The sequence below is a fragment of the Onychostruthus taczanowskii genome, unplaced genomic scaffold (genome assembly GCF_017590055.1).
Source record: "Onychostruthus taczanowskii isolate IOZ18803 unplaced genomic scaffold, ASM1759005v1 scaffold279, whole genome shotgun sequence".
Classification (NCBI taxonomy): domain Eukaryota; kingdom Metazoa; phylum Chordata; class Aves; order Passeriformes; family Passeridae; genus Onychostruthus; species Onychostruthus taczanowskii.
The window spans coordinates 9344-35250 of NW_024500117.1; the positions used below are offsets into that span (position 1 = coordinate 9344).

The 25907-nt window shown below is 60.7% G+C and overlaps 2 protein-coding genes across 2 annotated transcripts in view; both read right to left on the reverse strand.

Annotated features, from left to right (window-relative positions):
* Positions 1–61: 61 nt before the first annotated feature.
* Positions 62–18839, reverse strand: ZNF687 (zinc finger protein 687). Its single transcript, XM_041407698.1, has 10 exons — positions 17759–18839; positions 13461–15538; positions 12142–12320; positions 11520–11667; positions 10212–10240; positions 7804–7966; positions 6875–7171; positions 5551–5663; positions 2922–3063; positions 62–2585 (listed from the first exon to the last, which is right to left on the reverse strand). Exons 2-10 carry the CDS (start codon positions 15534–15536, stop codon positions 2109–2111), a joined length of 3624 nt encoding a protein of 1207 aa, XP_041263632.1. The 5' UTR covers positions 15537–15538; positions 17759–18839; the 3' UTR covers positions 62–2108.
* A 578-nt stretch (positions 18840–19417) lies between these two features.
* The window catches only part of PSMD4 (proteasome 26S subunit ubiquitin receptor, non-ATPase 4), a 29122-nt gene continuing 22632 nt past the window's right edge, over positions 19418–25907 (reverse strand). Inside the window, exons 21-25 of the mRNA XM_041407704.1 lie at positions 25560–25775; positions 24562–24670; positions 22658–22789; positions 22472–22539; positions 19418–19662 (exon numbers count right to left, since the gene is read on the reverse strand). Of these exons, the coding sequence (XP_041263638.1) occupies positions 19495–19662; positions 22472–22539; positions 22658–22789; positions 24562–24670; positions 25560–25775 (693 nt within the window). The 3' untranslated portion in view covers positions 19418–19494. The remainder of the gene's footprint in view (positions 19663–22471; positions 22540–22657; positions 22790–24561; positions 24671–25559; positions 25776–25907) is intronic.

Sequence of the window (25907 nt, forward strand, 5' to 3'; positions counted from 1 at the left end):
TTTTTTTTTTGGTTAATTTTTAGCATTTAAAAAAACCCCCAAAATTTGGATTTTCAACCCCCCCCCGGGGAGGGGGCTCTGGGGACACCGGGAGGGGACAGGGAGGGACCCCAGCCCTTCCCAAGCCCCTTTTCTGGGGGGCAGGACCAAAATTCGGGGATGCAGCGGAGCCCTCAGCCCCTCCCCCCTCCCCATTCCCATTCCCGGGAGCTTTTCCTGGGAATTCCCGGGAGGAGCCGAGCCGGGCACCGAGGGTGAAACCACTGGAGTTTAATGGAATCGATTCCTACAGAATAAAGAATTCCTGAGAGCCTCTCGAGCCCGCGGCTTTCCGTCAGCACATTCCCAAAATCCCCAAAACTCCCGAAATTCCAGGAGTCCAACCCCAACATTCCAGGGGGGAACATTCCCGAAATTCCAGCCCCTCCCTCCCTCCACCCCAAATCCAGCTCAAGGCACTGAAATGCTGGAAAACCGTGGGTCCAAAGCCATTTTTCCATAGATTTTTTTTTTTTTTTTTAGGAATTTTTTCCTTCTAAATCTCGTAGAAACTTTAATTTCTTCTCTGTATTTACACCCGGCCTGGGGGATTTCTGGGAATGGCCGATTCCACCTGATTTTTCCCAGTTTTTTCCCCCCTTTTTTCCATCCATCCACCTGCAGGGAAAAGGGGGAGGGAAAACTCCCCTCACTCCTGCTGGGAAAAGTCAGAAAAACTGGGAATAAAAAGCCAAAAAAACAACAAAAAGAAAAAATAAAATCAACCCCAAAGCAGCTTCTGCCATCCCGAAAAACACAAAAAGAGGGAAAAAAACCTTGGAAAACCAAACCAAATCCCAGAAGGAGCACAGCAGTTGTTGGGATTCGTGGGTTTTAGTGTATGATACAACTTTACAGGGAGAGGGGAAGGTTATCCAGAGGGAATTCCGGGAATTCTTCCAGGAATTCTGGAGGGACGAGTCCCGAGGGGCTTTTCCAGAGGATTTCTTTGTAGGGATTGGAAGTGGGAAAGGTCCCGGATCCCGAGGGGAAGGAGGAGCTGGAAAAAAGCTGGAAAAGCCCCCAAGCCCCACCCTCAGCCCGGAATTTGGGAGCAGTTTTCCCACTTTTCCTTCAGGCTGGGATTTGAGGGATCCCTTCCCGATCCTGCGGGGTTTTTTGGGTCGTTATTCCTTTTCCTTCTTTTCTCTCCTTTTTTCCAACTTTTTTCCTCCTCCTGCTCCCTCGGGAATGTTCAGCTGAGTGTCCCAGTGTCCTTCCTGGGGACCTCCGGAATTCCAGGACTCTGGAATTGCCTCTTTCCCAACGAAACTCACCAGGAAAAAAAAAAAAATCCAGGAAAAACAAACAAAACCCAAAAATAATAACAAAAAAAAGTGGATTTTGCTGGAAAAGCTTCCCCCGCCCCATCCGGATCCGGGAATTCCCGGGAAGGGCCTGGAGGGGTCCTGGAAACCCCAAATCCCCCCCAAATCCAACATTCCCAGGGGATTCCCGGCGGCATCTGGGATCATCCCAATCCCATTCCCAACTTTCCCTCGGACACTGGGAAGGGCCCCGGGGGAGTTTTATGTACACGGCCTTGGAGCCGATCCCGGAATTCCGGGAATTCTGAGATTCCCAGGAATGCTCAGTTCTCCTCAGGCCTGATCTGGAATTCCAGGAATGCTGAGATTCCCGGGAATGCTCAGTTGTCCTGGGGGCTGATCCCGGAATTCGGGAATGCCGAGATTCCCGGGCTCGGAGCCGATCCCACAGAACCCCGGGAAGGCTCAGCTCTCCTCGGCTCCCTCTGAGCTCGGCTGAGCTCAGTCCCAGAATTCCAGGAATCCCGGCATTCCTGAAGGCTCAGCTCTCCTCGGTTCGGCTGAGCTCAGTCCCAGAATTCCAGGAATCCCGGCATTCCTGAAGGCTCAGCTCTCCTCGGTTCGGCTGAGCTCAGTCCCAGAATTCCAGGAATCCCAGGATTCCCGAAGGCTCAGCTCTCCTGGGCTCGGCTGAGCTCAGTCCCAGAATTCCAGGAACCCCGGCATTCCCGAAGGCTCAGCTCTCCTGGGCTCGGCTGAGCTCAGTCCCAGAATTCCAGGAACCCCGGCATTCCCGAAGGCTCAGTTCTCCTCGGCCCCCTGCCGGGCTCGGATGAAGGCCATCCCGTGGGTCCGGAAATGCGTCTTGAGGTTGAGCTGGCTCTCGAAGCCCCTCCCGCACACCTTGCACTCCAGCCTCCCCTCGGCGCCGCCGGAATTCCCGCCGCCCTCGGCCTTCCCTTGGGAAGCGCTTCCCGAGGAATCCTCGGGCTCGGCCCCCTTCTTCTTCTTGTGGGAGATGAAGCGGTGGCGGTTCAGGGAGATCTGGGAGGTGAAGCAGAGCCCGCACTCGCGGCACTGCTGGGAATTCCCGTCCGTGCGGTGCTGCGGGATGTGCGCCTGGAATTCCGCCCGGCTCCCCGCCAGGAAGCCGCATTTCCTGCAGCGGAACGGGGCCTTGGCCCCGCAGCCCTTGGGGGTCTTGGCGGGGGGCGTGGTGCTGTCGGGCTCCTCGCTGCACGAGTCGTCCGAGGAGAGCTTGCGCTTGCGGCCGGGCGCCTGGAAAAGCGGAAAATCCGGGAATTCCCAACAAGGTCTGGGGCTGCAATGCCCAGCAAGGAGCTCCTGGGAAATCCCTTGGGAAGCGGGGCAGCTCCCAGAAGGAATTCCGGGATGAGGAGCCTCCGATCCTGCCACGAACGCTGAAACTCCCAGGAAATTCCAGGGAAATTCCCAGAAAACCCCACCCGGGCAGTCGCTGATCCGAAACCTCCCCACCCGGATAAAGTGTAGGGCTGGGATTTGTGGGCTCCCAGCAGGAATTCCAGGATAAACCCCCCCCCCAGTCCGGCCCCGAAATTCCCAGGAAGCGCCGGAATGGCGGGATGATCCCACCTGGGCGGGCCCGGAGGGGCCGCGGGCGATGACGACCTCCTGGCTGCGGGCGGGATCCGTCACCTTGATGCCGTGCCGCACCTGGATGTGCTTCTCCAGGATCAGGCGGCTGCTGAAGGTTCTCTTCCCCTCCGTGCAGTACCTGGAAACGGAGCAGCCTGGTTTGCCCGGGAATTCTGCCGCCGGAATTCCCAAATTCCAACCCCAGACGAGATGGATACAAAGCCTGGAGTCCTTTCCCAAACCCTTCTCATTCCTGGAATTTCAATTCCCAACTTGCGCAGAGCAGGTGGGAATTGAGCCCTCATTGCTTGGGAATTCTTGGGAATTAAACCCCAATTTCCCTGGGAATTAAACCCCGATTTCCCTGGGAATTAAACCCTGATTCCTTGGGAATTAAGCCCTGATTTCCCTGGGAATTAAACCCTGATTCCTTGGGAATTAAACCCTGATTTTCCTGGGAATTAAACCCTGATTTCCCTAGGAATTAAACCTCGATTCCCCCGCTCTCCCAGCCGCCCCCTCCCCACTCCTGGCACCCCACTGATCCCTTCCCACGGCATTCCCGCTCTCCCAGCCGCCCCCTCCCCACTCCTGGCACCCCACTGATCCCTTCCCACGGCATTCCCGCTCTCCCAGCCGCCCCCTCCCCACTCCTGGCACCCCACTGATCCCTTCCCACGGCATTCCCGCTCTCCCAGCCGCCCCCTCCCCACTCCTGGCACCCCACTGATCCCTTCCCACGGCATTCCCGCTCTCCCAGCCGCCCCCTCCCCACTCCTGGCACCCCACTGATCCCTTCCCACGGCATTCCCGCTCTCCCAGCCGCCCCCTCCCCACTCCTGGCACCCCACTGATCCCTTCCCACGGCATTCCCGCTCTCCCAGCCGCCCCCTCCCCACTCCTGGCACCCCACTGATCCCTTCCCACGGCATTCCCGCTCTCCCAGCCGCCCCCTCCCCACTCCTGGCACCCCACTGATCCCTTCCCACGGCATTCCCGCTCTCCCAGCCGCCCCCTCCCCACTCCTGGCACCCCACTGATCCCTTCCCACGGCATTCCCGCTCTCCCAGCCGCCCCCTCCCCACTCCTGGCACCCCACTGATCCCTTCCCACGGCATTCCCGCTCTCCCAGCCGCCCCCTCCCCACTCCTGGCACCCCACTGATCCCTTCCCACGGCATTCCCGCTCTCCCAGCCGCCCCCTCCCCACTCCTGGCACCCCACTGATCCCTTCCCACGGCATTCCCGCTCTCCCAGCCGCCCCCTCCCCACTCCTGGCACCCCACTGATCCCTTCCCACGGCATTCCCGCTCTCCCAGCCGCCCCCTCCCCACTCCTGGCACCCCACTGATCCCTTCCCACGGCATTCCCGCTCTCCCAGCCGCCCCCTCCCCACTCCTGGCACCCCACTGATCCCTTCCCACGGCATTCCCGCTCTCCCAGCCGCCCCCTCCCCACTCCTGGCACCCCACTGATCCCTTCCCACGGCATTCCCGCTCTCCCAGCCGCCCCCTCCCCACTCCTGGCACCCCACTGATCCCTTCCCACGGCATTCCCGCTCTCCCAGCCGCCCCCTCCCCACTCCTGGCACCCCACTGATCCCTTCCCACGGCATTCCCGCTCTCCCAGCCGCCCCCTCCCCACTCCTGGCACCCCACTGATCCCTTCCCACGGCATTCCCGCTCTCCCAGCCGCCCCCTCCCCACTCCTGGCACCCCACTGATCCCTTCCCACGGCATTCCCGCTCTCCCAGCCGCCCCCTCCCCACTCCTGGCACCCCACTGATCCCTTCCCACGGCATTCCCGCTCTCCCAGCCGCCCCCTCCCCACTCCTGGCACCCCACTGATCCCTTCCCACGGCATTCCCGCTCTCCCAGCCGCCCCCTCCCCACTCCTGGCACCCCACTGATCCCTTCCCACGGCATTCCCGCTCTCCCAGCCGCCCCCTCCCCACTCCTGGCACCCCACTGATCCCTTCCCACGGCATTCCCGCTCTCCCAGCCGCCCCCTCCCCACTCCTGGCACCCCACTGATCCCTTCCCACGGCATTCCCGCTCTCCCAGCCGCCCCCTCCCCACTCCTGGCACCCCACTGATCCCTTCCCACGGCATTCCCGCTCTCCCAGCCGCCCCCTCCCCACTCCTGGCACCCCACTGATCCCTTCCCACGGCATTCCCGCTCTCCCAGCCGCCCCCTCCCCACTCCTGGCACCCCACTGATCCCTTCCCACGGCATTCCCGCTCTCCCAGCCGCCCCCTCCCCACTCCTGGCACCCCACTGATCCCTTCCCACGGCATTCCCGCTCTCCCAGCCGCCCCCTCCCCACTCCTGGCACCCCACTGATCCCTTCCCACGGCATTCCCGCTCTCCCAGCCGCCCCCTCCCCACTCCTGGCACCCCACTGATCCCTTCCCACGGCATTCCCGCTCTCCCAGCCGCCCCCTCCCCACTCCTGGCACCCCAGTGATCCCTTCCCACGGCATTCCCGCTCTCCCAGCCGCCCCCTCCCCACTCCTGGCACCCCAGTGATCCCTTCCCACGGCATTCCCGCTCTCCCAGCCGCCCCCTCCCCACTCCTGGCACCCCACGGATCCCTTCCCACGGCATTCCGGCTCTCCCCGTGGTACCGGCAGGGGTAGACGCGTTTGATGCCCTCGTGGTTGACGCGGACGTGGCGGCGCAGGCTCGGCGCCGAGCAGAAGGAGCGCTCGCACAGGTGGCACGGGAACTTCTTCACCGACTGCGGGAAAAGAGCTCAGCATCCCGGGGAAAACTGGGAAAAACCCAGCTCAGCATCCCGGGGAAAACTGGGAAAAACCCAGCTCAGCATCCCGGGGAAAACTGGGAGAAAACCCAGGAGGGATCCCAGAGAAACCCGGGGAAAAACCGTGAGGGATCCCGGGAAAAACTGGGATAAAACCGGGAGGGATCCCGGGAAAAACTGGGAACTGGGAAAAACCCAGCTCAGCATCCCGGGGAAAACTGGGAAAAACCCAGCTCAGCATCCCGGGGAAAACTGGGAAAAACCCAGCTCAGCATCCCGGGGAAAACTGGGAAAAACCCAGCTCAGCATCCCGGGGAAAACTGGGAAAAACCCAGCTCAGCATCCCGGGGAAAACTGGGAAAAACCCAGCTCAGCATCCCGGGGAAAACTGGGAAAAACCCAGCTCAGCATCCCGGGGAAAACTGGGAAAAACCCAGCTCAGCATCCCGGGGAAAACTGGGAAAAACCCAGCTCAGCATCCCGGGGAAAACTGGGAAAAACCCAGCTCAGCATCCCGGGGAAAACTGGGAAAAACCCAGCTCAGCATCCCGGGGAAAACTGGGAAAAACCCAGCTCAGCATCCCGGGGAAAACTGGGAAAAACCCAGCTCAGCATCCCGGGGAAAACTGGGAAAAACCCAGCTCAGCATCCCGGGGAAAACTGGGAAAAACCCAGCTCAGCATCCCGGGGAAAACTGGGAAAAACCCAGCTCAGCATCCCGGGGAAAACTGGGAAAAACCCAGCTCAGCATCCCGGGGAAAACTGGGAAAAACCCAGCTCAGCATCCCGGGGAAAACTGGGAGAAAACCCAGGAGGGATCCCAGAGAAACCCGGGGAAAAACCGTGAGGGATCCCGGGAAAAACTGGGATAAAACCGTGAGGGATCCCGGGAAAAACTGGGATAAAACCGGGAGGGATCCCGGGAAAAACTGGGATAAAACCGGGAGGGATCCCGGGGAAACCCGGGATAAAACCGCTGAGGATCCTGGAAAAACCCAGGAAAAACCCAGGAGGGATCCAGGGGGATCCAAAGTCAGGATTCCCACTGCAGCTAGAGGTGGGAATTTGGTTTTCCCTCCAATCCCTGCTCCTGCCTGGGACTGTTCATCCAGCTGGGAATTATCCCAAATACCTCATTCCCATTCCCAAATCCTCCGGCCCCGCGGGCCATTCCCAGGAATTCCCACCTTGCCGTGCTCCCTCTTCATGTGCGCCACGTACTCGTCGCGCTCGGGGAACCAGGAGTGGCAGACGCCGCAGGTCCAGCCGCCGCCCTTGGCCTTGCTGCCGGCCTTGCGCGGGAAGCGGCCGCGCTTGGCGCGGCGCAGCTCCGGCGAGCTCGGCGGCTCGTCCTCCTCCGAGGAGCTCGAGGAATCCTCGGAGTTCCGCGGCGCCGGCGCCTCCAGCGGCTCCGGCTTGGGCGTCAGCAGCGCCGCCGACCTCTTGGAAGAGTCGTCCTTGGATTTCTGGGGCTGGTGGGTGTTCTGGGAAGGGGAGACGGGGGGGGTTGGGATGTTCCCGGTGTGCCAGGGTGGGGAATCCATGGAATAACCCGGGCAGGATGCAGGATTTAGCCCGGAAATCCCAAAGAGACCAGGACAGGGAATCCCGGGATGGTTTGGGGTGGAAAAGATCCTTAAACCCCACCCAGGCCACCGCTCCCATCTCCCTCCGCCCACCCAAGTGGGGCTGGAATTTTGGCTTTTCCAGCTGGAATTCCTCCATTCCCAGCTGGAATTCTGTCTGACCTTCAGGTGGATCCAGCGTGCTGCGTTTCTGCACCCCATTCCCACTTCCCCCAGTTTAGGGGAAATTTCCATCATTTCCAGCTGGAATTTCGCCATTTTTGGCCGGAATTTCAGCATTCCCAGCTGGAATTCCATCCGGGATGGTGCCCGACCTCGAGGTGCTCGAGCACGCTGCGTTTCTGCACCCCGAGCACTCCCCACTCCCATCCTCCCCAGTTTGGGGGAAATCTCCATCATTTCCGGCCAGAACCTTGGCTGGAATTTTGCCACTTTTGGCCGGAATTTCGCCACTTTTGGCCGGAATTTCGCCATTCCCAGCCGGAATTTCGCCATTCCCAGCTGGAATTCTGCCCGGGCCGGGGCCTGACCTTGAGGTGCTCGAGCATGGTGCGCTTCTGGGCGAAGAGCAGCGGGCACTGCGGGCAGCGGAAGACGCTGACGCGCTGCGGCAGCAGGTGCTGATCGAAATGCGACGACAGCAGCGGCTTGTGCGTGAACACCGTGTCACACATGGCACACTTGTAGATCATCCTGGGCCAAAAACGGGGCAAAAACGGGGCAAAACGGGCAAAACGGGGCGGGCAGGCCAGAGGGAGGGGAGAGGGGAAAGGAGGGGAAAGAGAGAAATAAGGGAAGGGGAAGCTGGAGGCAGGAACTCAATTTCCCCCAAAAACGCGTTTGGCGTCGTTCATCCCCTCAGGAATTATCCCAAAAATAATCCCCATTCCCACCATCCAGGGGCTCCAGGAGGCAGAATTCCCACTCCAGCTGGAGGCAGGAACTCAATTTCCCCCCAAATCCCGTCTGGCATCGTTCATCCAGTCAGGAATTATCCCAAAAATAATCCCCATTCTCACGACCCAGGGGGGTCCAGGGGGCAGGATTCCCACTCCAGCTGGAGGCAGGAACTCAATTTCCCCCCAAATCCCGTCTGGCATCGTTCATCCAGTCAGGAATTATCCCAAAAATAATCCCCACTCCCACCACCCAGGGGGGTCCAGGAGGCAGAATTCCCAATAAGGGAAGGGGAAAGGGAAAGGGAAAGGAGGGAATAGGAGAGAAAAAAGGGAAGGAAAAAGGGAGGGGAAAGGAAATGGGAAAGGAGGGAGAAACAGAGAAAAGGGAGGGGGAAAAGGAGGGAAAAAGGGATGGAAAAAGGAAGGTGGGAACTGAGCTCATCCCACCCACGGAGGAGGTTCTGCCAATCATGGAATATTCCCAGTCCTCCCAATCCTGGAATCCTGGAATTGCTCAGGCAGGAAAAGCTCTCTGGGATCACCACATCCATCATTCCCAAGAACCACATTCCCAAATCTTCCAGCCAATTCCACCACCAACTCCATTCCCACAGCAAGGCATTCCCAAACCTCCCATCCCAGCCTCTTCTTCCCAAACCTCCCATCCCAGCCTCTTCTTCCCAAACCTCCCATCCCAGCCTCTTCTTCCCAAACCTCCCATCCCAGCCTCTTCTTCCCAAACCTCCCATCCCAGCCTCTTCTTCCCAAACCTCCCATCCCAGCCTCTTCTTCCCAAACCTCCCATCCCAGCCTCTTCTTCCCAAACCTCCCATCCCAGCCTCTTCTTCCCAAACCTCCCATCCCAGCCTCTTCTTCCCAAACCTCCCATCCCAGCCTCTTCTTCCCAAACCTCCCATCCCAGCCTCTTCTTCCCAAACCTCCCATCCCAGCCTCTTCTTCCCAAACCTCCCATCCCAGCCTCTTCTTCCCAAACCTCCCATCCCAGCCTCTTCTTCCCAAACCTCCCATCCCAGCCTCTTCTTCCCAAACCTCCCATCCCAGCCTCTTCTTCCCAAACCTCCCATCCCAGCCTCTTCTTCCCAAACCTCCCATCCCAGCCTCTTCTTCCCAAACCTCCCATCCCAGCCTCTTCTTCCCAAACCTCCCATCCCAGCCTCTTCTTCCCAAACCTCCCATCCCAGCCTCTTCTTCCCAAACCTCCCATCCCAGCCTCTTCTTCCCAAACCTCCCATCCCAGCCTCTTCTTCCCAAACCTCCCATCCCAGCCTCTTCTTCCCAAACCTCCCATCCCAGCCTCTTCTTCCCAAACCTCCCATCCCAGCCTCTTCTTCCCAAACCTCCCATCCCAGCCTCTTCTTCCCAAACCTCCCATCCCAGCCTCTTCTTCCCAAACCTCCCATCCCAGCCTCTTCTTCCCAAACCTCCCATCCCAGCCTCTTCTTCCCAAACCTCCCATCCCAGCCTCTTCTTCCCAAACCTCCCATCCCAGCCTCTTCTTCCCAAACCTCCCATCCCAGCCTCTTCTTCCCAAACCTCCCATCCCAGCCTCTTCTTCCCAAACCTCCCATCCCAGCCTCTTCTTCCCAAACCTCCCATCCCAGCCTCTTCTTCCCAAACCTCCCATCCCAGCCTCTTCTTCCCAAACCTCCCATCCCAGCCTCTTCTTCCCAAACCTCCCATCCCAGCCTCTTCTTCCCAAACCTCCCATCCCAGCCTCTTCTTCCCAAACCTCCCATCCCAGCCTCTTCTTCCCAAACCTCCCATCCCAGCCTCTTCTTCCCAAACCTCCCATCCCAGCCTCTTCTTCCCAAACCTCCCATCCCAGCCTCTTCTTCCCAAACCTCCCATCCCAGCCTCTTCTTCCCAAACCTCCCATCCCAGCCTCTTCTTCCCAAACCTCCCATCCCAACCTCTTCTTCCCAAACCCTCCCAACCTTTTTCCAGGCTGAAGCCGAGCCGGCTGCCAGGGATGCTGGGCGCTGGAAGGAGCTGGGACTGGGGAATTTGGGAGCACTCACTTGGACTGCTGGTTGCTGAAGCCGGGGTGCTGCGTGTAGACGTGGGCGTGGGCGCTGGGGGCGGACTTGAAGGCCATGGGGCAGATGGGACACTTGTGGAACACCTCGCAGTGGGAGCTCTGGATGTGGGACTTGATGGAATTGACGCCGCCGAACACCACGGAGCAGCTGGGACACCTGGAAGATTCCCCACGGACACCGGGATCCCAAACAAGATCTGGGAATTCCCACTGGAACCAGGATCCCAAACAAGTTCTAGGAATTCCCCATAGAGACCGGGATACAAAGGACTTCTGGGAAAATTCCCCACGGAGACCGGGATCCCAAACCAGTCCTGGGAGAATTCCCAACTGGAACCAGGATCCAAGGCAGTTCTGGGAGAATTCCATCAAGGACCAGGATCCAAACAAGTTCTGAGAATTCCCAGTGGGAAGCGGGATCCAAACCAGTCCTGGGAAAATCCCACCTGGAACCAGGATCCCAAACAAGGATTCCCTGGCTCCTGTCCCTGTGTGAGGAGTCCTCAAGGTGCGACTCCAAGTCGACCCACAGGAGATTCCCACCACGCTCCACGGTGGGCTCCCTTTCTGCACCTTCCCAGTGCCCCCCACCCCGGCATTCCCGGCATTCCCGGCATTCCCTGGCTCGCACCTGTAGCCCACCCTGCGGGAGAAGTGCAGGCAGGAGTCCTTGAGGTGGGACTCGAAGTTGGCCAGCAGGAAGTTGCCGCCGCACTCGGGGCAGACGTGGGGCGGGCGGCTGCGGTGCATGCGCTGGTGCGCGCTGAAGCTGCAGCGGTTGGCCAGGATCATGGGGCACGCCGAGCACACCTGCAACAGCAGCCGGCGTCAGCCAGGAGCGCCGCAACGCCGCGCCGGCACCCCGGGGAGAATCCGGACTCAGACCGGGAGGGCAAACGGCTCCGGGGAAAATCCACCAAGGAACGGGGCTGAAACGGTTCTGGATCTTGGAAAATTGCCAGCTGGGATCGGGAGCACAAAGAGTTCTGGGAGAATTCCACCTGAAACCAGGATCCTGAAAAGCTCTGGGAAAATTCCAACAGGGATCAGGATCCCAAAGAGTTCTGGGAGAATTCCTGCTGAAACCAGGATCCTGAAAAGCTCTGGGAAAATTCCAACAGGGATCAGGATCCCAAAGAGTTCTGGGAGAATTCCTGCTGAAACCAGGATCCTGAAAAGCTCTGGGAAAATTCCAACAGGGATCAGGATCCCAAAGAGTTCTGGGAGAATTCCTGCTGAAACCAGGATCCTGAAAAGCTCTGGGAAAATTCCAACAGGGATCAGGATCCTGCGTGTAGACGTGGGCGTGGGCGCTGGGGGCGGACTTGAAGGCCATGGGGCAGATGGGACACTTGTGGAACACCTCGCAGTGGGAGCTCTGGATGTGGGACTTGATGGAATTGACGCCGCCGAACACCACGGAGCAGCTGGGACACCTGGAAGATTCCCCACGGACACCGGGATCCCAAACAAGATCTGGGAATTCCCACTGGAACCAGGATCCCAAACAAGTTCTAGGAATTCCCCATAGAGACCGGGATACAAAGGACTTCTGGGAAAATTCCCCACGGAGACCGGGATCCCAAACCAGTCCTGGGAGAATTCCCAACTGGAACCAGGATCCAAGGCAGTTCTGGGAGAATTCCATCAAGGACCAGGATCCAAACAAGTTCTGAGAATTCCCGATGGGAAGCGGGATCCAAAACAGTCCTGGGAAAATCCCACCTGGAACCAGGATCCCAAACAAGGATTCCCTGGCTCCTGTCCCTGTGTGAGGAGTCCTCGAGGTGCGACTCCAAGTCGACCCACAGGAGATTCCCACCACGCTCCACGGTGGGCTCCCTTTCTGCACCTTCCCAGTGCCCCCCACCCCGGCATTCCCGGCATTCCCGGCATTCCCTGGCTCGCACCTGTAGCCCACCCTGCGGGAGAAGTGCAGGCAGGAGTCCTTGAGGTGGGACTCGAAGTTGGCCAGCAGGAAGTTGCCGCCGCACTCGGGGCAGACGTGGGGCGGGCGGCTGCGGTGCATGCGCTGGTGCGCGCTGAAGCTGCAGCGGTTGGCCAGGATCATGGGGCACGCCGAGCACACCTGCAACAGCAGCCGGCGTCAGCCAGGAGCGCCGCAACGCCGCGCCGGCACCCCGGGGAGAATCCGGACTCAGACCGGGAGGGCAAACGGCTCCGGGGAAAATCCACCAAGGAACGGGGCTGAAACGGTTCTGGATCTTGGAAAATTGCCAGCTGGGATCGGGAGCACAAAGAGTTCTGGGAGAATTCCACCTGAAACCAGGATCCTGAAAAGCTCTGGGAAAATTCCAACAGGGATCAGGATCCCAAAGAGTTCTGGGAGAATTCCTGCTCAAACCAGGATCCTGAAAAGCTCTGGGAAAATTCCACCTGAAACCAGGATCCCAACCAGTTCTGGGAAAATTCTAACAGGGACCAGGATCCTGAAAAGCTCTGGGAAAATTCCAACAGGGATCAGGATCACAAAGAGTTCTGGGAGAATTCCACCTGAAACCAGGATCCTGAAAAGCTCTGGGAAAATTCCACCAGGGATCAGGAGCACAAAGAGTTCTTGGGAGAATTCCACCTGAAACCAGGATCCTGAAAAGCTCTGGGAAAATTCCAACAGGGATCAGGATCCTGAAAAGCTCTGGGAAAATTCCAACAGGGATCAGGATCACAAAGAGTTCTGGGAGAATTCCACCTGAAACCAGGATCCTGAAAAGCTCTGGGAAAATTCCACCTGAAACCAGGATCCCAACCAGTTCTGGGAAAATTCCAACAGGGATCAGGACTGCTGGGATGAATGGATCCATGGATCCAAAGCTGGATGTTCTCACTGTTTTCCCACCATCTCCCACCACCCTCCCACTCCTCCACCACCTTCCCAGCATTCCTCACCATCTCCTGCCACCTCCCACTGCCCTCCCACCACTCTGAACCATCTCCCACCACTCTGAACCCCCTCCCACCACTCTGAACCATCTCCCACTGTGCTCCCACCACTCTGAACCACCTCCCACTGCCCTCCCACCACTCTGAACCACCTCCCACCCCTCTGAACCACCTCCCACCACTCTGAACCATCTCCCACTGTGCTCCCACCACTCTGAACCACCTCCCACCACTCTGAACCACCTCCCAGTGCCCTCCCACCACTCTGAACCACCTCCCAGTGCCCTCCCCACGCCCAGCCCAGCTGTCCCAGCCTCCCCGCTCTCACCGTGCTGCTGCTGCTGGTGGCCACCCCGACCTGCTGGAAGTGCGCCGCCAGCCCGGCCTTGTCCTTGCACTGCTCCTTGCACTCCAGGCACCTGAAGCAGCTGTAGCTGCTCTGCTCCGAGCCCAGGGGCAGCACCGGCAGCTCCTGCGCCGCGCCCCCGCCCTCCTGGGCCACCTTGCCGGCGGGCAGGGCCAGCGACACCAGCGGGGTGATGTCGGGCTGGCCGATCATCTGCTCCAGCGCGATGGGCCGCATCACCAGGTGCGAGCACTGCATCACCAGCCCCTTGTCCTTGTGCTCGCGGGCGTGCAGCAGCAGGCTGCACTTGTTGAAGAACACCAGGCGCTTGGTGCAGTGGTTGCAGGTGACCTCGATGCGCATGCTGCGCCGGTCGTAGTGCCGCGCCAGGCTCTTCTCCAGCGCGAAGGCGTCGCCGCACTCCAGGCAGCGGTAGCCCGAGGGCGGCAGGGCCAGGCTGGACTCGGCCGGGGGGCTCAGGTTGGGTTTGTAGGTGGGCAGCAGGTTCTTGCTGTTGAGGATCTTGTTGAAGGCCTCCACCAGGCTGGACTGGCTGCGGGAGATGACGGTGCCGGCCACGCTGGGCGCCGCCTTGGGCGGCGCCGCGCCGCCGTTGGCCTTGGCGCCGCCGCCGCTCCTGCCGTCCCCCTTGGGCAGGGGCTGCGGCACCAGGTTCAGGATGTTCTTAGCCACGGATTTCCCGGTTTTGCCCGGCAGAACCACGGATTTCTGCTGGGCCACGCTGGCGGCGATGAGCATGGCGCTGCTGGCGCTCTGGATGGTGGCCACGGGCAGCACCGTGCCCTTCAGCTTGGTGCCGTTGCCCAGCTGGACGCTGACGATTTTCGGCCCCTCCGTGTTTTTCAGGGGGCTGGAGAGCTCCGACTTCTCCTTGGCCGCTGCCTCCGCGGCGATGGCGGCAGGACATTCCAAGGATTCCTGGGAATTCTGCTCGCTGGGGATTTTGCTGCAGGGCGGCTCCGAGTCCGAGGACACCCTGGTGACCGTCCTGGTGATGCTGCCACAGGAGGTTTTGATGGTCTTGATGCGCACCTTGAGCGGCCGCGAGGAGCTGGAGGACGGCGAGTTGGTGCTTTCCTCCTCCTCCTCCTCCTCCTCCTCCTCCTCGCCGCTGGAAACGCTCGGAGGGCTCCCCACGGATTTCCCCAGCATTCCCCGCTCTTCCTTCAAGGAGAGCTGCTTGGGGGAAGGCGGGATGGGAATTCCCGGGGAGGAGAAGGGCTCCCGAGGGCTCCCGGGCGAGCGTTTGAGCTCAGCCGCGGCGCCGCTGCCGCCGTCCGGCGCCGCCGGCTCCGCCGCCGGCCACGCCGCCACGGCGGAGTCCTCGGCCGAGTAGCGCACGGTGACGGACTTGAGGTGATCCAGCACCAGCCCCTTGGGGCTGCAGCCCCTGGCCGGAGCCTCCTCGGGGTCCGACTCCTCCTTCTTGACGCAGGCGACGGGGTGGGCCGCGTCGCCGGCCGCTCCCGCGCGGAAGGGCGCGGGGAAAGCCGCGTCCAGGCTCTCGGCGGCTCCCGCCAGCGGCTCCTTGCACTCCAGGCCCGGGCCGGGCGAGGGCACGGCCAGGGGCTTCTCCTTGCCTTTGCACTCGCGGGCTCTGTCGATCAGATTGGCGCCGTCCTCGCCGGGCTCGGGGCTGAAGTGGGAGAACAGGTCCAAGGCCTTGGCGTTCTTCTCCTTGGCCCAGCAGTCGCCGTTGGCTGAGGCGGCGTCGGCGCCGCCGCGGGCGCCGGGCGAGCGGGGCCCCTCGGGGGCGGCGAAGCCGTTCTGCAGCAGCCGGGGCGCCAGCCCGTGCCCGTCCTTGCCGTCCAGCTGCTCGGGGCACACGGTGTTCTTGACGATGACGCTGACGGCCGAGATGTCGGGGTGCGGCAGGACGTGCTCGGCGGCCGCCGCGGCGCCCGGCTCCCCCGGCAGCTGCTTGCCGTGGGGCTCGGGCTCCTCGTGGTGCGAGTGGATGGCCTCGTTGGCGTCGATGTCGGGGATGTCGAAGGCGGCCAGGAGGTCGTCGAAATCCGGGGTTTTCATGTCCCCCATGGCTGGGAACCGGGCGGGGGGAATTTGGGGTTTGCAAGGGGGAACTCCTGGGTTCCCATCCCGATAAACCCCAGGGAATGCCGATGTTCCGCAGCCTTTTCCGTTCCCCTTCCACCTCAAACGCCTCCCCTCCGTCCCAAAAATCCCCTTGCCATCCCAAAAATCCCCTTGCCATCCCAAAAATCCCCTTGCCATCCCAAAAATCCCCTTGCCACCCCCAGCCCTGCTGCCGATCCATCCCCTAAATTCCCGGAACTGCCGGGAGAGCCTCGGGATCCGAGCCCATCCCGGCAATTCCGGCCCCATCCCGGCTCAGTCCCGGCCCTGTTCCCAACCTGGAGCCAGGCCCAGGATCTGTCACATCCCAGGGACAACAATTCCCTGTTAACCCCTGGAATCCCGGAATTCCGGCACTTCCAGCAGGCCTGGAAGCTCCAAGAATTTTTGGTTTCTTTAAGGAAAAAATTCCTTCATGAAGAGGGGTTTTGATGCCATGGTTTTCCAGCTGGGAAAACTGGGAAAAGGGGGTAACCAAAAATCCCCCCTTCTGTCCCAAAAATCCCCTTGCCATCCCAAAAATCCCCTTGCCACCCCAGCCCTGCTGCCGATCCATCCCCTAAATTCCCGGAACTGCCGGGACAGCCTCGGGATCCGAGCCCATCCCGGCAATTCCGGCCCCATCCCGGCTCAGTCCCGGCCCTGTTCCCAACCTGGAGCCAGGCCCAGGATCTGTCACATCCCAGGGACAACAATTCCCTGTTAACCCCTGGAATACCGGAATTCCGGCACTTCCAGCAGGCCTGGAAGCTCCAAGAATTTTTAGTTTCTTTAAGGAAAAAATTCCTTTCATGAAGAGGGGTTTTGATGCCATGGTTTTCCAGCTGGGAAAACTGGGAAAAGGGGGTAAGAGCTGTGAATCCAACCCCAATTCCAGCCCCGAATTCTCTCTGGGTCTGAGGCTTCTGGAAAACCCCAAGCAGGTGGAATTCCATTCATTTTCCCTCTGGAATGTGCCTCGGGAGAGGCCTTTTCCTTCCCAAATCCCCTTTTTCCTGCCCTTTTATCACGGGAATTGTTTTCCAGGGGGGAATTGCGCTCTTTGTCCTCTCCCATTCACACCCAAATCCTCGGGATCCCGGATTTCCCCCACCCCAATTCCTCCCAATCCCAGCATCTTTCTGGGAACAAACGCGCCTGGAAAAGCCTGGAGGAGCTGGAGCGGGGTTTGGAAAATCCCTCCCGGCTGAGTTTGCTACGGAAAGGGAGGCGGGGAAAGCGGGACAGCCACAAACAGGGAGGGATTGTCCCGAAATTCCAGCTGGGGCAAATCCCGCTTCCCAAACTGAGCCCGAACTCCCCACCCTGATCCTAAACCCCCAGTCCCAAACTCCCAACCCTAAATCCCCATCCCAACCCTAGATCCACAATTCCAACCCCCCCCATCCCGGCGCAGCTGCCTCATCCCAGGGGATCCGTCCGGGATTAAATTCCCGGGATTTGGCGGGGATTAATTCCCAGCCATCTGCCGACCCCGATCCCGAGAGCCCGAAAATCCCAAAGGGAAAGGGAACGGCTCCAGCCCCGCGGGAGCCAGGAGGGCTCGGGATTCCCGATTTTCTCGGGATTCTCCATTTTCCCAGGATTCCCACAAGGGCTGGGGGGATCTGGGCAGGGATTCCGTGGGGATTTTGGGGTTTTCCCAAATACCCAGGATCCCAAGGCCCCCATCCCGACCCCAAACTCCCCGTGCCAGATTCCTCACACCGATCCCAAACTCCCGGAATTCCAGGGCGGAGGGGATGACCGTGACCGCTCCCAATCCCGCATTTGGGATGGGGAAGGACTGACCGTGACCCCCCCAAAATTTCAGGATGGGGGGGGATGATCCTGGTCCCCACAAATCCCGGGGTTTTTTGGTGGGACCAGGTGAACACGACCCCTCCAAATCCCGGTTTTTGGGACGGGAGGGGGTGACCGTGACCCCCCCGATCCCGGGATTTTTCCGTCGCAAGGAGTGACCGTGACCCTCCAAAATTCCAGGAATGGGGGGGACGACCATGACCCCGGACTCCCGGGATTTTCCGAGGGAAGGGGAGACGCTGCCCCCTCCAAATGCCGGGATTTGGGGGCCGGGCCCCCTCAGGCCGCGCTTCCCGCCCAGGCCGCGCCCCCCCTCAGGCCTTGACCCCCTCAGGCCGCTCCCGCCCCTCAGGCCCCGCTACCTGGAGCTGCGCGGGGGGCGCTCCCCGCTGCCGGCTGCCGCCGTCGGTTCCCGATCCCGGTTCCCGATCCCGGTTTCCGATCCCAATTCCCGATCCCAATTCCCGATCCCGGTCCCGCTCGGGCCCCTCAGCGGCGCCGCTTCCCCTCCGCCACTTCCTGCTTGGCCCCTCCGCCCCGCCGGCCGCTCGCGCCGCGCGTTCCCGCCCTCGCCGCGCTTTCCCATTGGCTGTACGGTCCGCCACTCATCAAAATCCGCATTCTGACTGGTTCGTTCTGCTGTCATTCAATGCTGAACGCGGCCGTCCGCACTCCCCATTGGCTGAGCGGGACCGGCCCCAAAGCGAGCGTGTTGATTGGGAAACGAGGACGTCATTCAACTCGCAAAGCCCCCCCCATCGCGAGGTCCTCGCTTTCTATTGGTTGTCAGGGCTGGCGCATCTCGCTGCCGATTGGATGAAATCTCCGTCTATCAATTAACCCCGGCCTCATCTCGCTTCTCATTGGTCAAAGAGCGCTGTTTATCAATCGCGGGTTCCGGCCGCCATTGGCCTCAGGGAGCGTCTATGGCGGCGGCTCCCAGCCGGGCGCTCCTATTGGGAGCGGGATTCGTCCCTCAGCACCAGAACCCGCCCACCCCGCGCCCGGAATGGCTTCAAACCCTTCCTCCCATTCGCTGTCAGCGCTGTCACTCACTGAGGCGTCTGAAGGGAAATGTCACACCCACGTCCTCATGTTCCGAGATGCCATTGGCGGATAGCGCTGTCACTGAAGGCCGCCTCTCTTCCTTCGCTCTCCCATTGGCTGGAGTGCCCAGAAGCCCGCCAAGCCGATTATCGCAGCTCATTAGTCCGCAGAGCTGCCACTCACACTTAACCCCGCCTTCCTTCCCATATTAAGGGCCCCCTGAATGACAACATCCGCTCCTCCACTCCCTGATTGGTTGCCCCTTGTGCCAATCAACCGCCCAGCCCCGCACGGTAAACATCCCGCGGGGGACGCCGGGAGCCGCTGCGGGAATTCCCAATTCCCCAATTCCAGGGAATTCCAGGGAATCCCAGCAACCCCAGCAGGAAGAATCCCTTTTGTTCTTCCCGCAATCCACGAGAAACTCCTTTAACCATTCCCAGCACTCCCAGGGCATCCCTTCCATTACTGCCAAGACTTTACTTTCCCTCTGGAGAAATTCCGGGGGGAATGTCACACCCACATCCTCATGTTCCGAGATGCCATTGGCGGATAGCGCTGTCACTGAAGGCCGCCTCTCTTCCTTCGCTCTCCCATTGGCTGGAGTGCCCAGAAGCCCGCCAAGCCGATTATCGCAGCTCATTAGTCCGCAGAGCTGCCACTCACACTTAACCCCGCCTTCCTTCCCATATTAAGGGCCCCCTGAATGACAACATCCGCTCCTCCACTCCCTGATTGGTTGCCCCTTGTGCCAATCAACCGCCCAGCCCCGCACGGTAAACATCCCGCGGGGGACGCCGGGAGCCGCTGCGGGAATTCCCAATTCCCCAATTCCAGGGAATTCCAGGGAATCCCAGCAACCCCAGCAGGAAGAATCCCTTTTGTTCTTCCCGCAATCCACGAGAAACTCCTTTAACCATTCCCAGCACTCCCAGGGCATCCCTTCCATTACTGCCAAGACTTTACTTTCCCTCTGGAGAAATTCCGTTTATTGCTCCCACATCCCGCGGAGCTCTCCCGGCCCCGCCATTCCCGCCATTCATTCCCGGGCTCACTTCTTCTCCTCGTCCTTGCGCTCGCGCTGCTCGCGCGCCGCCTGCGAGGCCAGCGAGCCCATGGCGTTGCGGATGGCCTCGTTGTTGGGGTCCACGCCGGGCAGGTTCTCCAGCACGCTCTGCAGGAACTCGGGGTCCTGCATCACGTCGTAGTCGTCCTCCTCCTGCGGGAACGGGATGCGGGGGATCGGACTGAGGGGTTCGGGATGGGACCGGGGGATGCGGGATGGGACCGGGGATTAGGGATGGGACCGGGGATGGGACCGGGGATTCGGGATGGGACTGGGGATCAGGGATGGGACCGGGGATGGGACCGGGGATTCGGGATGGGACCGGGGGTTCGGGATGGGACCGGGGATTCGGGATCGGCCCGGGGATTCGGGATTGGTCTGAGGGGTTTGGGGTGGGCCCAAGGGATGTGGGATCGGACTGAGGGATTTGGGATCAGCCCGGGGGATTCGGGATGGGACCGGAGATTCAGGATGGGACCGGGGATTCGGGATCAGCCCGGGGGATTCGGGATGGGACCGGGGATTCGGGATTGGTCTGAGGGGTTCGGGATGGGACTGGGGATTCGGGATGGGACCCGGGATTCAGGATGGGACCGGGGATTCAGGATGGGACCGGGGATGGGACCGGGGATGCGGGATTGGACTGGGGATGGGACCGAGGATTAGGGATGGGACCGGGGATTAGGGATTGGTCTGAGGGGTTCGGGATGGGACCAGGGATTTGGGATCGGCCCGGGGGATTTGGGATGGGACCGGGGATTCAGGATGGGACCGGGGATGGGACCGGGGATGCGGGATTGGACTGGGGATGGGACCGAGGATTAGGGATGGGACCGGGGATTAGGGATTGGTCGGATCGGCCCGGGGGATTTGGGATCAGTTGGGATCAGTCTGAGGGGTTCAGGATCAGCCCAGGGGATTCGGGATGGGACCGGGGATTCGGGATCGGACCGAGGGATGCGGGATCAGTCTGAGGGATTCGGGATTGGTTTGAGTGGTTCATGATCGGCCCGGGGGATTTGGGATCAGACCGAGGGATTGGGGATCAGACTGAGGGATTCGGGATCAGTCTGAGGGATTCGGGATGGATCAGCCCGGGGGATGCGGGATCGGTCTAAGGGGTTTGGGATCGGACCGGGGATTTGGGATCAGCCCGGGGGATGCGGGATGGGACCAGGGGTTCGGGATGGGACCGGGGATTTGGGATCGGCCCGGGGGATTTGGGATCAGACCGAGGGATTGGGGATCAGACTGAGGGATTCGGGATCAGTCTGAGGGATTCGGGATGGGCCCAAGGGATTCGGGATCAGTCTGAGGGATTTGGGATTGGCCCAGGGGATGCGGGATGGGACCGGGGATTCGGGATGGGACCAGGGATTCGGGATCGGACCGAGGGATTGGGGATCGGTCTGAGGGATTTGGGATGGGACCAGGGGATGCAGGATCAGTCTGAGGGGTTCGGGATGGGACCGGGGGATTCAGGATGGGACCAGGAATTCGGGATGGGACCGGGGATTTGGGATTGGTCTGAGGGATTTGGGATGAGCCCAAGGGATGCAGGATGGGACTGGGGGATTCGGGATGGGACTGGGGATTCGGGATTGGTCTGAGGGATTTGGGATGGAACCGGGGATGGGACCAGGGATGCGGGATCAGTCTGAGGGCTTCGGGATCAGCCCGGGGGATTCGGGATGGGACCGGAGATTCAGGATGGGACCGGGGATTCGGGATCAGCCCGGGGGATTCAGGATGAGACCGGGGATTCGGGATCGGTCTGAGGGATTCGGGATCGGCCCAGGGGATCTGGGATCAGACTGAGGGATTTGGGATCAGACTGAGGGATTTGGGATTGGTTTGAGTGGTTTGTGATCGGCCCGGGGGATTTGGGATCAGACCGAGGGATTGGGGATTGGACTGAGGGATTTGGGATGGGCCCAAGGGATGCGGGATCAGACTGAGGGATTTGGGATCGGTCTGAGGGATTTGGGATGTGCCCAAGGGATGTGGGATCAGACTGAGGGATTTGGGATCGGTCTGAGGGAACAGGGATTTGGGGATCGGCCCGGGGGATGCGGGATGGGACCGGGGATTCGGGATCGGTCTGAGGGATTCGGGATTGGTTTGAGTGGTTCGTGATCGGCCCGGGGGATTTGGGATCAGACTGAGGGATTGGGGATTGGACTGAGGGATTTGGGATGGGACCGGGGATTCGGGATCAGACTGAGAGATTGGGGATCAGCCCGGGAGATTTGGGATCAACCTGGAGGATTCCGGATCAGCCGAGGGGATTTGGGATCAGCCCAAGGGATTCAGGATCATCCAGATCCCCAGGAATACCCAGGGAATTCAGGATCCTGGGAATCGGCCCAGGGGATGCGGGATCGGACCGGGGATTCAGGATCGGTCTGAGGGATTTGGAATTGGCCCGGGGCATTCAGGATCAGCCTGAGAGACTGGGGATCAGCCTGGGAGATTTGGGATCAGCCCAAGGGATTCAGGATCATCCAGATCCCCAGGAAAACCCAGGGAATTCAGGATCATCCCGGGGGATTCGGGATTGGCCATGGGGATTTGGGATCATCCCAGGGGATTTGGGATCATCCTGGGGGATTCGGGATTGGCCCAGGGGATTTGGGATCATCCCGGGGGACTGGGGATCGTCCCAATCCAGAGGGCTCTAGAGGAACTGGCATTACTGGAGTGTGGGATGGGGCCTTGGACACTCCCAGGGATGGGGAATCCATGGAATAACGGGGGCAGGATCCAGCATTTGTCCCTGAAATCCCAAAGAAAGCAGGACAGGCAGTCCTGGAATGCTTTGGGATGGAAGGACCTTGAGGATGATCTCACTCCCGTTCTGTGGGTGGGATGGGATTGACGGGAACGGTGGGAATGGTGGGATTGATGGGAATGCTGGGACTGATGGGAATGCTGGGAATTGCAGGAATTCCTGCAGCCCCACCTTGGCGGGCTCGGACGTGTCCATGGCCGCTCCGCTGTCCACCTCGGCCGCCTCGGCCTGGGCAAACTCTGCAAAAGCCAAGGCCGGAAATCCATGGAGAAACCCCCGGGAGCAGCCAGGCCGCGATTCCCGGGCTTTTCCCGGGGTTTCCCTGCGGTTTTCCCGGGTTCCCCGGGCCGCACGCACCGGCGCCCTGCAGGGACATCTGCATGGCGTAGGCGATCTGCTCCTCCTCGCTCATGGAGCTCAGGTCCGGCAGCCCCGCGCGGCCGAACTCCGGCTGCCCGATGGTCATCTTGAGCAGGGCCTCGTCCGACTCTGCCGGGGAGGGCAGGGAATGCACGGCGTGGCCCGGGATCCATGGGGAGTCCCGGGATCCATGGGGTGTCACGGGAATCCATGGGGTGGCCCGGGATCCATGGGGTGGCCCAGGAATCCATGGGGTGTCCCAGGAATCCATGGGGTGTCCCGGGATCCATGGGGTGTCCCAGGATCCACAGGGTGTCCCGGGATCCATGGGGTGTCCCGGGATCCATGGGGTGGCCCGGGATCCATGGCGTGGCCCGGGATCCATGGGGTGGCCCGGGATCCATGGGGTGGCCCAGGATCCACAAGGTGTCCCAGGATCCATGGGGTGGCCCGGGATCCATGGGGTGTCCCGGGGTCCATGGGGAGTCCTGGGAATCCATGGGGTGTCCCGGGATCCATGGGGTGGCCCGGGATCCCTGGGGGGGCCCAGGATCCACAAGGTGTCCCAGGATCCATGGGGTGGCCCGGGATCCCTGGGGGGGCCCAGGATCCACAAGGTGTCCCAGGATCCATGGGGTGGCCCGGGATCCACGGGGTGGCCCGGGATCCACGGGGTGGCCCGGGATCCATGGGGTGTCCCGGGATCCACGGGGTGTCCCGGGAATCCACAGGGTGTCCCGGGATCCACGGGGCATCCCCACGCACCCAGGGAAGGGTTAATCCCCACTGTTCAGTCTGAACCCATTCTGCTTTTTAGTCCTCCTTGTTCCCAATGCCATAAATCCCATTCCATCAACCCTGTTCCCAATCCCACAAATTCCATGAATCCCATTCCATGAATCCCATTTCTACTCTCATCAATCCCATCCTATAAATCTCGTTCCCAATCCCATCAATCCCATTCCACCCCATCAATCCCAATCCCACCAATCCCATCCATCCCTTTCCCAATCCCATCAATCCCTATCCCATCCATCCCCATCCCAATCCCATCCATCCCCTTCCCAATCCCATCAATCCCATTCCCATAAACCCCATTCCATCAACCCCATAAACAATCTCATCAATCCCATTCCCACCCCACAAATCCCATTCCATCAATCCCAATCCCATCAATCCCATTAATCCCTTTCCCACTCCCATCAATCCCAATCCCATCAATCCCAATCCCATCCATCCATCCCCTTCCAATCCCATCAATCCCAATCCCATCAATCCCAATCCCATCCATCCACCCCATTCCCATTCCATCCATCCCTTTCCCAATCCCATCCATCCCAATCCCATCCATCCCATTCCCATTCCATCCACCCCGTTCCCATTCCATCCAGCCCGTTCCCAATCCCATCAATCCCAATCCCATCCATCCCAATCCCACCCATCCCTTTCCCAATCCCATCAATCCCATTAATCCCTTTCCCAATCCCATCAATCCCAATCCCATCAATCCCAATCCCATCCATCCATCCCCTTCCAATCCCATCAATCCCAATCCCATCCATCCACCCCATTCCCATTCCATCCATCCCTTTCCCAATCCCATCCATCCCAATCCCATCCATCCCATTCCCATTCCATCCACCCCGTTCCCATTCCATCCAGCCCGTTCCCAATCCCATCAATCCCAATCCCATCCATCCCAATCCCACCCATCCCTTTCCCAATCCCATCAATCCCAATGCCATCCATCCATCCCGTTCCCAATCCCATCAATCCCATTCCATCCATCCCCTTCCCAATCCCATCCATCCCAATCCCATCCATCCCCTTCCCAATCCCATCAATCCCAATCCCATCCAGCCCCTTCCCAACCCCACAAACCCCACAAGCAGCCCCCTCACCATCGCCCCCGGCGGCGCCGATCCCGGCCTCGGCAGCCGAGGCGGCGGCCGCCCTGCGCGCCTCCTCCTCCTGCCGCTGCCGCTGCTCCTCCATGGACACGCGCAGCGCCTGCAACGCCCGCCCGCGTCAGCGGCCGCCGCAGCCCCCGGGCCACGACGGGCGGGGGGCTCGGCCGGGGGGGACCCGGGCTTTACGGCATTCTGACCCCGGGAATTGCCCGCCTCCTGGGAATTCTGGGGTTGGCGCTGTGGGAGCTGGGAGATTTGGGGTTTGTGGGATTTTGACACTGCGGAACGCCCAAATTCCTGGGAATTTTGGGATCCCTACCAGAGCCAGCTCGGGGTCAGCGCTGGGATCCACCCCGAACTCGAAGTCGGAGGTGCTCAGGCCCAGCATGGCACTGACCTCACCCACGGGGTTTGGAGTTGGGCATGTTGGCATTTTGGTGCTGTAAACACCCAAATCCCGGTAATTTTGGGAATTTTGGGATCCGTACCAGAGCCAGCTCGGGGTCAGCGCTGGGATCCACCCCAAACTCGAAGTCGGAGGCGCCCAGGCCCAGCATGGCGCTGCCCTCACCCACAGGGTTTGGACATTTGGGGTTTTAGGGGATTTCGATGTTGGAAACGGCCAATCCCATGGAATTCCGGGATCCCTACCAGAGCCAGCTCGGGGTCAGCGCTGGGATCCACCCCGAACTCGAAGTCTGAGGCGCCCAGGCCCAGCATGGCGCTGACCTCACCCATGGGGTTTGGAGTTGGGCATTTGAGGTTTTAGGGGATTTCAATTTTGGAAATGGCCAATCCCATGGAATTCCGGGATCCCTACCAGAGCCAGCTCGGGGTCAGCGCTGGGATCCACCCCGAACTCGAAGTCTGAGGTGCTCAGGCCCAGCCATGGCGCCGCCCTCACCCATTGGGTTTGCAGTTGGGCATGTTGGGATTTTGTGCTGTAAACACCCAATTCCTGGTAATTTTGGGAATTCCGGGATCCCTACCAGAGCCAGCTCGGGGTCAGCGCTGGGATCCACCCCGAACTCGAAGTCGGAGGCGCCCAGGCCCAGCATGGCGCCGCCCTCGCCCGCCAGGATGGGGGAGCTGATGAGGGCGTCGGCCAGGCTGGGCCCCGGCGGCACCGTCACCAGGTGCGAGCCGCTGCCGTCCTTGCCGTTGAGCGCCGTGATGAACGCCGTCAGCTTCTCCGTGTTGGCCTCCTGGGAACGCACGTGGGAACGCTCAGGGGCTGGGAATGTGGGAATGTGGGAATGTGGGACTGGGGAGGGATTTGGGGTGGTGGTGCTGGGAATGCCCAACGCAACTGCCAGCGGGTTCCCAGCAGGGAATCG

Excerpts from the sequence above, each read along its gene's own strand:
- ZNF687 (XM_041407698.1), bottom strand. The coding sequence starts at position 15,536 with ATGGGGGACATGAAAACCCCGGATTTCGACGACCTCCTGGCCGCCTTC. Across the intron at positions 10,241-11,519 it reads ACGCCCACGTCTACACGCAG|CACCCCGGCTTCAGCAACCA; the intron begins GATCCTGATCCC and ends GTCTACACGCAG. Across the intron at positions 7,172-7,803 it reads CCATGCTCGAGCACCTCAAG|AACACCCACCAGCCCCAGAA; the intron begins GTCAGGCCCCGG and ends TCCCCTTCCCAG.